The sequence below is a fragment of the Equus quagga genome, chromosome 13 (assembly GCF_021613505.1).
Source record: "Equus quagga isolate Etosha38 chromosome 13, UCLA_HA_Equagga_1.0, whole genome shotgun sequence".
Taxonomy (NCBI): domain Eukaryota; kingdom Metazoa; phylum Chordata; class Mammalia; order Perissodactyla; family Equidae; genus Equus; species Equus quagga.
The window spans coordinates 44,481,594-44,496,176 of record NC_060279.1 but is presented as its reverse complement, the minus strand read 5'-3'; the positions used below and the strand labels follow the sequence as shown (position 1 = coordinate 44,496,176).

General features: G+C 41.8%; 1 protein-coding gene across 2 annotated transcripts in view; it reads left to right on the top strand.

Moving 5' to 3' along the window:
* The first annotated feature begins 9,641 nt into the window (after positions 1–9,641).
* Positions 9,642–14,583, top strand: part of LOC124250995 (histone-lysine N-methyltransferase SETMAR-like) — a 45,091-nt gene continuing 40,149 nt past the window's right edge. The window contains exons 1-2 of one of the 2 annotated variants that reach the window (XM_046683374.1): positions 9,642–9,932; positions 10,347–10,452. In XM_046683374.1, coding sequence (XP_046539330.1) covers positions 10,348–10,452 — 105 coding nt within the window. In that variant the 5' untranslated portion in view covers positions 9,642–9,932; position 10,347. The remainder of the gene's footprint in view (positions 9,933–10,346; positions 10,453–14,583) is intronic. The other variant, XM_046683375.1, reaches the window with a different exon arrangement.

Below are 14,583 nucleotides of genomic sequence, written 5' to 3'. Positions count from 1 at the left end.
ATATCAAATCATTATGTTGTACACCTTAAACTTATACAATGTTATATGTCAATTAGATTTCAATAAAACTGGAAACAAAATAAATCCATAAAAAAATTCCCCCATCCCTCTCCCCCTGGTCTGTAGTAACCACTGCTTTGCTTTCTGTGTCTATGAATTTGACTACTCTAGGTACCTCATATAAATGGAATTATACAATATTTGTCTTTTTGTGTCAGGTTTATTTCATTAAACATACTATTTTCTTTTTCTTTTTTTTTTTTTGAGGAAGATTAGCCCTGAGTTAACTACTGCCAATCCTCCTTTTTTTGCTGAGGAAGACTGGCCCTGAGTTAACATCTATGCCCATCTTCCTCTACTTTATACGTAGGACGCCTACCACAGCATGGCTTTTCCAAGCGGTGCCACGTCCTCACCCGGGATCGGAACCGGCGAAACCCGGGCCACTGATAACCGGAATGTGCGCACTTAACCGCTGCACCACCAGGCCAGCCCAAAATATAATGTTTTCAGGGTCTATCCATGTTTTACCATATATCAAAATTTCAAGTATACAATACGGTATTATTAACTATAGTCTATAAGTATAATATATAATTATTAATATAAAACAATATAAGTATGATTATTAACTATGTATAGCTATACGTACATTAGATCCACAGAACTTATTCATCTTATAACTGAAGGCTTGTACCCTTTGACCAGCATCTCTACATTTCCCCCATCCCTCAGACCCTGGTAACCACCGTTCTACTCAGTTTTTGTGACTTAGACCTTTCTTTGGTTTTATTTTGTTTTTTAGATTTCACATATTAGTGATATCATACAATATTTATCTTTCTCTTTCTGACTTATTTCACTTAGCATTATGTCTTTTAGGTTCATCCCTGTTGTTGCAAATGGCAGGATTTCCTTCTTTCTCATGGCTGAATAACATTCCATTGTATATATATTCCACATCTTCTGTATCCATTCGTCTGTCAACAGACAGACGCTTAGGTTGTCTCAGTATCTTGGCTACTGTGAATAATGCTGCAGTGAACATGGAAGTGCAGGTATCTCTGAGACACTGATTTCATTTCCTTCATGTATATGCTATGAAGTGGAATTGCTGGATGATATGGTAGTTACTATTTTAATTTTTTCAGGAACCTCCAAACTGTTTTCCATAATTGCTGTACATTGTGTACATTGTTACGTTCCCACCAACAGTGTACAAGGATTCCCTTTTCTCCACATCCTCACCAACACTTGTTATCGCTTGTCTTTTTGATGATAGCCATCCTAACAGGTGTGAGGTGATATCTCATTGTAGTTTTGATTTGCATTTCCCTGATGATTAGTGATGCTGAACACCTTTTTATGTATGTGTTGAACATTTGTATGTTTTCTTTGGAAAAATGTCTATTCAGGTCCTTTGCCCATTTTTAAATTGGGTTATTTGTTTTTTGTTTTTATCTTTGCTCTTGAGTTGTATTAGTTCCTTATATCTTTTGACTATTAAGCCCTTATCAGATACAGATCTTCTTTAACTTACAATGGGGTTATGTCTCGATAAACCCATTATAAGTTGAAAATATCATACGTTGAAAATGCATTTAATACATCTAACCTACTGAACATCATAGCTTAGCATAGCCTACCTTAAATGTGCTCAGAACACTTACATTAGCCTACAATTGGGCAAAATCGTCTAACACAAAGTCGATTTTATAATAAAGTGTTGAGCGATGTAATTTATTTAATACTGTGCTAAAAGTGAAAAGCAGAATGCTTATATGGGTGCAGAAGGGTGGTAAGTGTATCAGTTGTTTACCAGCATGATCGTGGGCTGACTGGGAGCTGCAGCTTACTGCTGCTGGCCAGCATCAGGAGAGAGGATCACACCACACCTCGCCAGCTCAGGAAAAGAACAAAACTCAAAATTTGAAGTATGGTTTTTTCTAAATACGTATCACTTTTGCACCATTGTAAAGTTGAACAATAAGTCAGACCATTGTAAGTTGGGGACTTTCTGCATATGGTTTGCAAATATTTTCTCCCATTCCTTACGTAGCCCTTCATTTTGTTGATGGTTTGCTTTGTTGTGTAGTAGGTTTTTTTTTTTTTTAAGATTTTATTTTTCCTTTTTCTCCCAAAGCCCCTGGTACATAGTTGTGTATTTTTAGTTGTGGGTCCTTCTAGTTGTGCTATGTGGGATGCCGCCTCATCATGGCCTGATGAGTGGTGCCATGTCCATGCCCAGGACTCAAACTGGGGAAACCCTGGGCCACCAAAGCAGAGTGTGCGAACTTAACCACTCTACCACGGGGCTGACCCTGTGTAGTAGCTTTTTAATTTGATATAACCCGCTTGTTCATTTTTGATTTTGTTACTTGTGCTTTTGGTGTCATACCCCCAAAAAGTCATTGCCAAGACCAATGTCAAGAGACTTTCTCTCTGTTTTCTTCCAGGAGTTTTACAGTTTTAGGTCTTACATTTAAGTGTTTAATCCATTTCAAGTTAATTTTTGTGGGTGGTGCAATTTAGGGGTCCAGTTTCATTTTTTTGTGTGTGTATCCAGTTTCCCAGCACCATTTACTGAAGAAACAATCCTTCCCCATTGTTTGTTCTTGGTGCCTGTGTCAAAGATTAGTTGTCTGTATATATATGGATTTATTTCTGGGCTCTCTATCCTGTTCTGTTGATTTATGTGTCTATTTTAGTGCTAATACCATACTGTTTTGATTACTATAGCTTTGTAATATAATTTGAAATTAGGATGTGTGATACTACCAGATTTGGTCTTCTCTCTCAGGTTTGCTTTGGCCATTCAGTATCTCTTATGATTCCACACAAATTTTAGGATTATTTTTTCTGTTTCTGTAAAAAATGCCATAGGAATTTTGGTAGGGATTGCATGGAATTTGTAGATCTCTTTGAATGGGACAGACATTTTAACAATATTAATTCTCCCAATCCCCGGACAAGAAGTGTCTTTCCATTTATTTGTGTCGTCTTCAACTTATCCATGCCTATAGTTTCAGTGTAGAGATATTTCACCTCCTTGATTGAATTTATTCCTAAGTATTTTATTGCTTTTGATGCTATTGTCAATGGGATTGTTTTCTTAACTCCTTTTTCTCTTAGCTCATTGTTTGTGTATAAAAATACAGCTGATTTTTGTATATTGACTTTTTCGTCCTGCAACTTTATTGAATTTATTTATTAGTTCTTTTTTTTGGGAGCCTTTAGAGTTCCCTCTATATAAGATCATGTCACCTGCAAGCAGAGACTATTTTATTTCTTCCTTTCCTATTTAGATTGCTCTTATTTCTCTTTTTTGCCTAATTGCTCTGGTTAGGACTTTCAATACTATGTTGAATAGAAGTGCTAAGAGTGGGCATCCTTGTCTTATCTTGATCTTAGAGGAAAGCTTTTAGCTTTTCACTGTTGAGTATGATGTCAGCTGTGGGCTTGTCATGTATGGCCTTTATTATGGTGAGTTACATTTTTTCTATACCTAATTTGTAGAAAGTTTTTTATCATGAAAGGATGTTGAATTTTGTCAAATGCTTTTTCTGCATGTATTGAGATGATCATATAAGATTTTTATCCTTTAATTGTTTAGTGGCATATCACAATTATTGATTTGCATATGTTGAATGAGCCCTGCATCCCAGGGTTAAACCCCATTTGATCATGGTGTGTAATCCTTTTAACGTGCTGTTGAATTCAGTTTACTACTATTTGGTTGAGGATTTTTGTGTCTGTGTTCATCAGGGATATTGACCTGTAATGGCCTCTTATCTCCTTAGTCTAAACCGAGTCACTCCCTCTCCTCCTCCCTCCTAAGTTATTTTTCTCATATCTTATTCCAATTTGTGTTTTGAGTTTGTGGTTAAAGTGACAAGATTGTCTTTGTTTTTGGTGTTTTCCTTCCCTTTAGCCTAATGCTATAGTTGAATATTTGCTATTGTAGTCTGATTCTGTCTGCCTATTTATCTCCTTACTCTGTGTTTTGTGATCTCTTTCTCCCTTTTCTTCTTTTTTCACATATGAGGGCCTTCTTGAGAAATTCTTGTAGGGAGTGTCTTGTGGCTATGATGTCCCTTAGCTTTTGTTTGTCTGGGAAAGATTTAATTTTCCTCTCATATCTGAAGGCTATTTTGCTGGATAGAGTATTCTTGGCTGAAGATTCTTGTCTTTTAAAGATTTGAATATGTCATTCCATTCTCTCCTATCTTGTAAGTTTTCTGCAGAGAAATCTGCTGAAAGTCTGATAGGAGTTCCTTTGTAGGTTATTTTCTTCTGCCTTGCTGCCCAAAGTATTCTTTCTTTGTCATTCATTTTTGCCAGTTTTACTACTATATGCCTTGCAGTTGGTCTTTTTACGTCGACAAATCTAGGAGATCTGGAATATTCTTCCACACATATTTCCCTCCCTTTCCCTGGATATGGGAAGTTCTCTGCCAGTATTTCTTTGAACATGCTTTCTGCTCCATTCTCCTTCTCTTCTCCTTCTTGAATTCCTATAATTCTTATGTTGCATTTCCTAATTGAGTCAGATATTTCTTGGAGACTTTCTTCATTTCTTTTTAGTCTTAGTTCTCTCTCTTCCTCTGCTGGAGCCTTTCAACATGTCTATCTTCAATTATGCTGATTTACTCCTCTATGATGTCCACATGAGCATTCAGGGAATCCATATTTTGTTTTATCTCTTCCATTGTGTCTTTCATCTCTAATATTTATCATTGATTCTTCTTTATAGTTTCAATCTCTTTTATGAAGTAGCTCCAGAACTCGTTGACTTCGTTCTCTACATTCTCTTTTGCCTCGGGGAGTTTTTTGATGATAGCTGTTTTGAATTCATTGTCGTTTAGCTTACATATTTCTGTGTCCTCAGGACTGAGTTCTGGGTGCTTGTCATTTTCTCTCTGACTTGGAGATTTGATGTAGTGTCTGATGTTAGAGGAGGTGGGTCAGGTCTTTCTCATTCTGATATTATTCAGTTGCAGTTACTGCCTATTGCCACTGGGTAGGGGTTGAGAGCCACATATTTTGAGTTCTCTGCCTTCAGCCAAGATCCCAGGCAGTGGAGGCGGTGCGGGGTGAGTGGGGGGAGGGGTGTTGTTTCCTGTGTGCACTCCGGGCTTTCTTGATCAGCTCTCACTATCTGGTCTCCTGGGGTGTCACCTTGATGAGGTCACACCACAGGAAAGCTTTCACTCTGTTAGAGGGCTTCCCTCTAGGCTGCAAGAACTGTAGGGCATCCTTGGTGATCCAGCAAACAAGTCACCCCTCCCCTGCTCCTTCCCTCTTGGAGCCTCCTGCGGCAGTTACCGCAGTCTTTAGGGGAAGGAGCAAAGCTCTGTCTTACCCTGTTCCAGCTCGTCCAAGGTGGGCTCCAGCCTCTCCACCCTCTGTCGTGTTGCTGCGTGTCTCTCTGAGGTTTTTGTGTTGTTAGGATGTCTTCTGTTGGAGTATGGATGTCCCTTTTTGTTGTATGTTGGAGGGGAGTGAGTCCCGGGCAAGTTCACTCTGCCGTGATGCTGACATCACTCCTCCATTTTATGTTTTTGATGTCACAATTTACATTTTTTAATTTTGTGTTTCCATTAACAAGTTATTGTAGTTATAGTTATGTTAATACTTTTGTCCTTTAACCTTTATTCTAGAGTTAAGTGATTTACACACCACTATATTACAATATTAGAGTATTCTGAATTTCACTATATTCTTTACTAGTTTTTTTTTGTTTATATGTTTTCATGTTAATAATTAGCATTCTTCATTTCAGCTTGAAGAACTCCTTTCACCATTTCTTTAAGGCAGCTCTCCTGGTGATTAACTCCCTCAGCCTTTATTAGTATGAGAAATTCTTCATCTCTCTGTCATTCCTGAATGACAGCTTTGCCAGGCAAAGCATACTTGGTGGACAGTTTCTTCCTTTCAGCACTTTGGACATATCATCCCACTCTCTCCTGGCCTACAAGGCTTGTGCTGAGAAAGACACTGATAGCCCTATAGAAGTTCCCTTGTATGTGAGTAGTTTTTTTTCTTGTTGCTTTTAATATTCTATCTTTGATTTTAGACAGTTTTATTATAATATGTTTGCAGAAGATCTCTTTGGGTTGAATTTATTCAGCCCAAAATTTATTGGGGTTTTGAATTATTGAATTCATTGGGGACCCGTGAGCTTCATGAACTTGAATGTTCATATCTCTCTTCATATTTGGGAAGTTCTGAGTCATTATTTTTTAAGTAAGCTTTCTGTCTCTTTCTCCTCTTTTCCTTCTGGGACTCCGATAATGCTGAAATTGTTTTGTTTGATAGTACCCCATAATTCATGTAGGCTTTCTTCACTCCTTTTCTTTCTTTTTTCTTTGTTCTCTGAATAGAAAATTTCAAATGACTTGTCTTCAAATTCGCAGTTTCTTTCTTTTGCTTTATCTCATCAGTTGCTGATGTTCTCTATTGCAATTTTCATTTCATTCATTGTTTACTTCACCTCCAGTTTCTGTTTAGTTCTTTTTTATGATTTCTATCTCTCTCCTAATACTTTTATTTTGTTCATGTGTTGTTTTTCTGATTTCATTGAATTGTCCTTCTGTGTTTTCTTGTAGATCACTGATCTCCCTTAAAGGAGCTATTTTGAATTCTTTATCTGTCAAATCATAGACCTCCATTTCTTTAGGTTGGTTACTGGAAAATTATTGTGTTCCTTTGGTGGTTTCATATTTCCTTGATTTTTCATGTTCCTTGAAGTGTTGCATTGCTGTGTTTGCATTTGAAGAAGCAGACACCTCCTCCATTTTTTACTGACTGGCTTTGGGAGAGAAATAATTTCTGCTAGCCTGGCTAGGGATTCTGAGACTTTCTCAGAACTTTTATATGGATAGGCCTCCTCCACACTTCTGGTTCCCTTTTGGTGGTGGTGGTATGATTCTTAGGACTGTATGACTTCTTTCAATCCTACAAAGCCATACCTAGAGCTGATAGCTTCCATTTTACTTTTCCTAAAGTGGTGGTGAATGTTCAAGTTTCTTTGCTTTTTCCCAATCTTGCAGAGTTGGGCCAGCTTTCTATGTGTTCTTTTAAGCTCTCTGCCGATGCTTGTGCTTGCCACTCTCAGGGGCACATACAGAGAGCAGACCACAAAGTAGTGGGGGGCTGTGTGGGTGAGGTGGGGGGAATGTTGGGAGTTGGGGCCCACAACTGTGGGCCAGTTGTGGGGATCTGCAGGCAAGGCCTCTCCAGTAGTTTGTGGGTGGTCCTCTGAATGGAGTCTGTAAAGCAGTTAGTAGGAAGTGTGTCCCTTTGATGCATTCCAAGCTCTGCCTTCTGTGCTCCCAGCCTCTCTCCAACCTCAGGTGTGCAGCTTACCTCAGTATTCTGGATGGGATGAGAAAAAAGTGGGTTTCTTTGGCAGTGTTCCCCACACCTGAGGGAGCTGGGCACTCTCTCACATGCTCTCACTTTCTGCTGTTGGAGAAATTGGGGGCCAAGAGGATCTCTCTTGGCACTGAGTTGTGCCGCCCTGTGGCAAGGGAGACACAGATAAACTGAAACTGTTCCTCTTACTCTCTTCAATGCATCCAATCTTGGCTTTTCTTTTTTTGCTCCAAGGATGAGCTAGAACTTCTCCACTGGACTCCCAGACTCCCACAAAGGTACTCTTACCTGTGAGTGTTGTCAAAATCAATGTTCTTTGAGGGGAAGAAATCTTTCTGCTTATTGGCAGAAAACAGGTATTCTCCCATCTTGCTGATAACACTCCTGTGGTTTATTTCATTGAATGGTTTTTGTATGTTGAACCATTCCTGGATTCCAGAAATAAATCTCAGTTGGTCATGACGTATAACATTTTAATATGTTGCTTAATTTGGTTTGCTAATATTTTGTGGAGTATTCTGGATCTTAATATTTTAATGGAAGGAAGGAATGCAACATATAGCAGTTAAGAGTGAAGAACAAAAATTTAAGTTAGAAAGTTGGAAGAACAGTGATTTTACATATTGTTATTTATGTTTCCTATTTTAACAACAATCATCAATAAAAGAGATAATGAACTTTACATTGCACACCTGTGAAAAATTATAATTAAATATTTTACAAATGTGATAGAACAGTTTGAATTCTACTTTCCCTCAAAAGAAGATCCAAGCGTAGAAAAATAATGTATCTGGAATCCATTTGTTTCACTGACAGGTATTTTTTCCCCCTGCTTTTTTCTCCCCAAATCCCCCCAGTACCTAGTTGTATATTCTTAGTTGTGGGTCCTTCTAGTTGTGGCATGACACTGAAAGATATTTTAAATTTTTTTTTTTTGAGCAAGATTAGCCCTGAGCTAACATCTGCCAATCCTCCTCTTTTTGCTGAGGAAGACTGGCCCTGAGCTCACATCAATGCCCATCTTCCTCTACTTTCTATGTGGGACGCCTACCACAGCATGGCTTGCCAAGCAGTGCCATGTCCACACCTGGGATCTGAACTGGCAAACCCTGGGCCACTGAAGCAGAATGTGTGCACTTAACCGCTGCGCCACAGGGCCAGCCCCTTAACTTTTAACTACTACTCTATGGGATAAATTATTGTATCTAGCCACTTATGGCAATTGGATATGAATTTTGAATATACATCATCAGTTCGTTTTGGATGAAGGTTGAGAATGAACCATAAATTTACTGAAATGGCTTTAAAATCGATTCTTCCATTCCCATTACATACCTTCAAGAGATAGTTTCCTACAATGAGAACTTAGAAATAGTTTAGACATAAATTTTTCACTCCAAGTAGTGCTTTTCTCAATCCAACCTAGTTTAGATAGATGATTAAACAATTTCATTTGTCATACTGAAAGCTTTAAATATGTATACACATTGTATTTATTCGAAGTGTGCTTACAGGCATTTAATATGCAGAACAGAAATTTCACTCAGAACTTTGCTTTAGGTACAATTGTAGGACAAAAAGTTACCAGTGTAATAGCTATTCTCTACACTAAAAACTGGCAAATTTTCTCTGAGCAAAGTGTACAGTTTCTTAAATTATTTTCTCTCTGTTATGTTTGCTCCAATTACTTATTGAAATGTAATTTTATATCTGTCAAATTTCATATTTAAAAAGTGAACTTGCATTTTCTATATTTTTTAACTCATTTTACGAGTAATTTATTTTGATCTTAATTTAGTAACTATCTATCAGTGACTGATAGATTACAGACAAAAAGGCAAAACGGTCCTTCATCGTGGACAGTAAAGTCGCACTCGTCTAAATAGCTGGGCTGCGCTCCTTGAGGGCAGACGATGCATTTTATTCAAATTTACTTGACAGCAGGCCTTAGGCAATTCTTTATCAAAGAAATGAAGGGTCAATGTCCGACACTGGGTCTAGGGTGTTAATAAAACGTGTATTACAATTCCTCAATGGTTAGACTTGCAAACAGTTATTGAGGTGTATTAGATGCCAGGGTTCACCTGCCACCACCTCCTGCGCGGCTGTTTTCCGTCCTCCCGGGGAGGGGGCGTGGCCAGCACCACGGCCCGCCCTATCTGTGCACTCGTTGGTCCAGCCCGACGCCCGTTACTGCCGAGGCCCGCCCAAACCACGCCCCCGCGGAGCGCGCCGGGCCGAGAGAAGACGTAGCCATTGTCCAGCCGGTCGAGCCAGACCGTCTGCTCTCGTGAGAATCGGGGCGCGCTCGGAGACTCGCACGGCCCGCGGTCGCGCGCAGCCCCGCCCCCCCGGCACGCAGGCCCCGCGCGAGCTGGCGCACGCGCGCACCCGCCAGGGCCTCGGTCTGGCCCGCGAGGACTGGCGGGCGGAGAGCGGGCCGCTGAGGTGCGGGGGAGGAGCCCGAGCCGCCGCCGGCGCCGAGGAGCATGTCTGCAAGTCGGGCCAAGAAAGTGAAGATGGCCACCAAATCGTGCCCCGAGTGCGACCAACAGGTGGGCGTCGGGGCCGGGCGCGCGGGCCGGGGGCGGCCGTTGGCCGTGGAGAGCCCTCGCCGGGGCGCCGGGCCGGGCGGGCGGGCGGGGGCTCGGTGGCCGCGGGCGGGCCGGGCGGGCGAGGGCTCTGTCGTGCGGCCGCCGCGCAGGCCGGGCCGGGCTGGGTGTGCGGGCCGTGGCGGGGCCGCCTGGGCGGCTCCGGGCGCGGCGGGCCGTGCGGCCGCTTTGTTCCCGCGGGCGGCGGGCGGGGCCGGCCTCTTAGATCTCGGTAAGGTGGTGATTTTTTTTTTTTTTGAGGAAGATTACCGCTGAGCTAACTGCTGCCAATCCTCCTCCTTTTGCTGAGGAAGGCTGGTCCTGAGCTAACATCCGTGCCCATCTTCCTCTCCTTTCTATGTGGGACGCCTGACACAGCATGGCGTGCCGAGCGGTGCCAATGTCCGCACCCGGATCCGAACCGCGAACCCGGGGCGCCGGAGTGGAACGTGCGCACTTGTGGGCTGCGCCCGCCGGCCCTGAGGTGATCTGAGTCTGTTCTCACAGCGCTCCTAACCGCACCAGGCATCGGCCTGGTCTGGGTCTTTAGTGTTACACCGCTGACTGCTAAGTCCCGTTAAAGGCCGGTGTCCTAGGCGCTGCCCTCCCGAGACGGCGCACGTCCTTCTAGCTTCTTCCGGGTGCACCTGCCGCTGCGCCTCTGCGCTCTGCTGAGTCCGTGGGCTCCGGGGCCCGTGCAGCTGGAGGGGCGGGGCCGTCGGGCGGGGGGCGGGGCTGGCGCTCGGCCGCCTCCCCGGAGCCGGGGCCCCTCGGGCGGGCGCGGGCCTCGCTGCGCGGGGAGCGCCCCTAACCCCGCGGACGTGTGTCGCCCAACGGAGCGCTGTTTCACTGTTTCCTTTATGTATAAAATTTGATATTCTTAACTAGAAAAAGTTTATTTGAAAGTGCCTCAATTAAAACCGTCTGTAAGACATCTTTTCTGCCAAAATGCAGCCCTTAAGGTGTCTTTCTTTCCAGAATGTACCTCTCTCCTTCCTTTCCGTCCCTCAGTGAGAGAGGGTCTCTGTCTCCTCTAGTTCCTCAGCGGAGAGCGGTGGTTTTCAGTGGGCAGCTTTGTGTGTATTTTGCTAAAGTTAGCCCTACGAATTTAACTTTTTGGTTGCTATTGTAAGTGGAATTGTTCTAAAAACTTCATTTTATCCGTGTTCATTAATTGTATATAGAAATACGATTTTTTTTTTGTTGTAGTTAAAAACCCTAACATTCACCACTTAAAGCGTGTTAAGTGTGTACTTCGGTGCCGCCGTCCCCACCGTCCAGTTCCAGGACGTCGTCCCCGCTGCAGAGCGAGGCCCTGCTGCCTGGAGCCGTCGCCCCTGCTGCGCCCCCCCCAGCCCGAGCCGGCGCTGCTGTGCTCGCTCTCTCTGCATCTGCCTGTTGTGGATGTTTCGTGTAAATGGAGTCACGCAGTACGTGTCCTCTGACGTCTGACTTCGCTGGTGTAGCAGTCAGCACGTCCACGTTGTGGCACGTGTCACACTTCAGGCCCGTCTGTGGCCAAATAGCGTCGCTGCGTGGGCGTACCACAGTTTGTTGTCCGTTCTTCAGCTGACGGCCGTTTTGGTTGTTTCCGCCTTTTGGCTCATGTCAGTAGTGCTGCTGTGAACGTTCATGTACAGATTTTTGTTTTAACATCTACTTTCGTGTGTTATATTTGCAGGAGTGGAATTGCTTGGATGTATGGTAGTTCTGTGTTTAACTTATTGAGAAATTGCCAAATTGTTTTCCATGGCAGTTGCTCCATTTAACATTCCCACCAACAATATATGAAGGTTCTAATTTTTCCACATCCTCACCAACACTTGGTATTTTTTGTTTAAAAAAAAATCATTGTAGTCATCCTAGTATTGTGGGAAGTGGGATGTCATTGTCATTTTGATTTGCATTTCCCTAATAACTAAGGACATTGAACATCTTTTCATGTGCTTCTTGGTCCTTTAGATATCTTCCTTGGAGAAATGTCTCTTCAACTTCGTTTTTCTTTTCTTTTCTTTCTTTTTTTTTTTTTGATGAGGAAGATTGTCCTGAGCTGACATCTGCTGCCAATCGTCCTTCTTTTTTTTTTTTTTGCTTGATGAAGATCGGCCCTGAGCTCACATCTGTGTCCGTCTTTCCTCTATTTTGTGTGTTTCCACCACAGTGTGCACCAAACTTGACAACTACACCACTGGGCCAGCCCCATCAGTTTTTTGATTGGGTGATTTTTCTTTTGTTGTTCAGTTCTAAGAATTTTTGTATATTCTGGATACCAGACCCTTATCAGATATATGATTTACAAATACTTGCAAAGATCCATTCTGTGGGTTTTTTCACTCTCTTGATAGTGTCCTTTGATGCACAAAAGTTTTTTTTTTAATATTTTATTTTTTTCCTTTTTCTCCCCAAAGCCCCCCGATACATAGTTGTATATTCTTCGTTGTGGGTCCTTCTAGTTGTGTCATGTGGGACGCTGCCTCAGCCTGGTTTGATGAGCAGTGCCACGTCCGCACCCAGGATTCGAACCAACGGAGCGCGTGAACTTAACCACTCGGCCACGGGGCCAGCCCCGCACAAAAGTTTTTTATTTGGGTGTAGTCCAGTATGTCTATTTTTTCTTTTGTTGTGTGTGCTTTTGGTGTCATAAGTAAGAAACCATTGCCAAAACCTTGGTTGTGAAGATTCACCCCTTTTTCCATCTAAGCGTTTTATAGTTTTAGTTCTTATGTTTATGCCCTTGATTGATTCTGAGTTAATTTTTGTAGATGGCATGAGGTATGGGTTCAACTTTATCCTGTTGTATGTGGATATCCAGTTGTTCCAGCTCCATTTGTTGAAGAGACTCTTCTTTTCTCCTTGAATGGTCTTGGCGTCACTGTTGAAAATCAATCGACCATAGATACATGGGCTTATTTCTGGACTCTCAGTTTTGTTCCATTGATATGTCTGTTCTTATTACAGTGTTTTTTGTTTTTTGCTGATCCACAGTATTTTTTTTTGAAGACTTTTTTTAATTGAGGTGTACTTATAACATTGTATTAGTTTCAAGTGTACAACATAATGATTTGATATTTGTGTATATTGCATAATGATCATCACAGTAAGACTTTATTTTTTTTACAGCAGTTTTAGGTTCACAGCAAAATTGAGAGGAAAGTACAGAGATTTCCCCTATATCCTCTGCCCCTACACATGCATAGTTTCCCCCATTATTAGCATCCCCCGCCAGAGTGGTCCATTGTTAAAACTGGTAAGCCTAGGGGCTGGCCCCGTGGCCGAGTGGTTAAGTTCGCGCACTCCACTGCAGGCGACCCAGTGTTTCGTTGGTTCGAATCCTGGGCGCGGACATGGCACTGCTCATCAAACCATGCTGAGGCAGCGTCCCACATGCCACAACTAGAAGGACTCACAACGAAGAATATATAACTATGTACCGGGGGGCTTTGGGGAGAAAAAAGAAAAAAATAAAATCTTTAAAAAAAAAACAAAACAAAACTGGTAAGCCTACATTGTCACATCATTATCACCCAAAGTCTGTAGTTTACATTGTGGTTCAGTCTTGGTGTTGTACGTTCAGTGGGTTTGGAGAAATACATAATGACGTATATTCATTCACCATTACAGTATCATATAATAGAATATTTTCACTGCCCTAAAAATCCTCTGTGCTTTGCCTCCTCATCTCTCCCTCCTGCCAAACCCTGGCAACCACTGATCTTTTTACTGTCTCCATGGTTTTACCTTTTCCAGAATGTCGTATAATTGGGATCATGTGATATTTAGCTTTTTCAGATTGGCTTCTTTCGCTTAGTAGTATGTAGTGAAGGTTTTGCCATGTCTTTTCATGGCCTGTTAGCTCATTTCTTTTTAGCACTGAGTAATACTCTATTGTCTGGGAGTACCACAGTTTATTTATCCATTTACCTGCTGAGGGACATCTTGGTTGCTTCCTGGTTTTGACAGTTATGAATTAAGCTGCTGTAAACATTGTGTTCAGATTTTTGTGTGGATATAAGTTTTCATCTCTTTTGGGTAGTTACCAAGGAGCATGATTGCTAGCTTCTATGATAAGAGTATGTTTAATTGTATAAGAAACTGCCAAACTGTCTTCCAAAGTGGCTGTAACATTTTGCATTCCCACCAGCAATGAATGAGCGTTCCTGTTGCTCCACATCCTTATCAGCATTTTGTGGTGTCAGTGTTCTAGATGTTGACCATTCTAATAGATATGTTGTTAGACTTAGCGTTTCCCTGATGCATAAGACATGGAGCATCTTTTCATATGCTTATGTGCCATCTGTACATCTGTTTTGTGAGGTGGCTTTTAAGGTCTTTGGCCCATTTTTTAATTGGGTTATTTCCTTGTTGCATTTCAAGTGTTGTTTGTATATTTTGGATAATATTCCTTTATCAGATAGGTCTTTTGCAAATATTTTGTCTCAATTTGTGGCTTGTCTTTTCATTTTCTTGACAATGTCTTTCACAGAGCAGGAAATTTTAATTTTAATGAAGTCCAGCGTATCAATTCTTTCTTTCATAATTGTGCCTTTGGTATCGTATATGAAAAGTCATTACCAGACCCAAAGTCATCTAAATTTTCTCTTGTGTTATCTTCTAG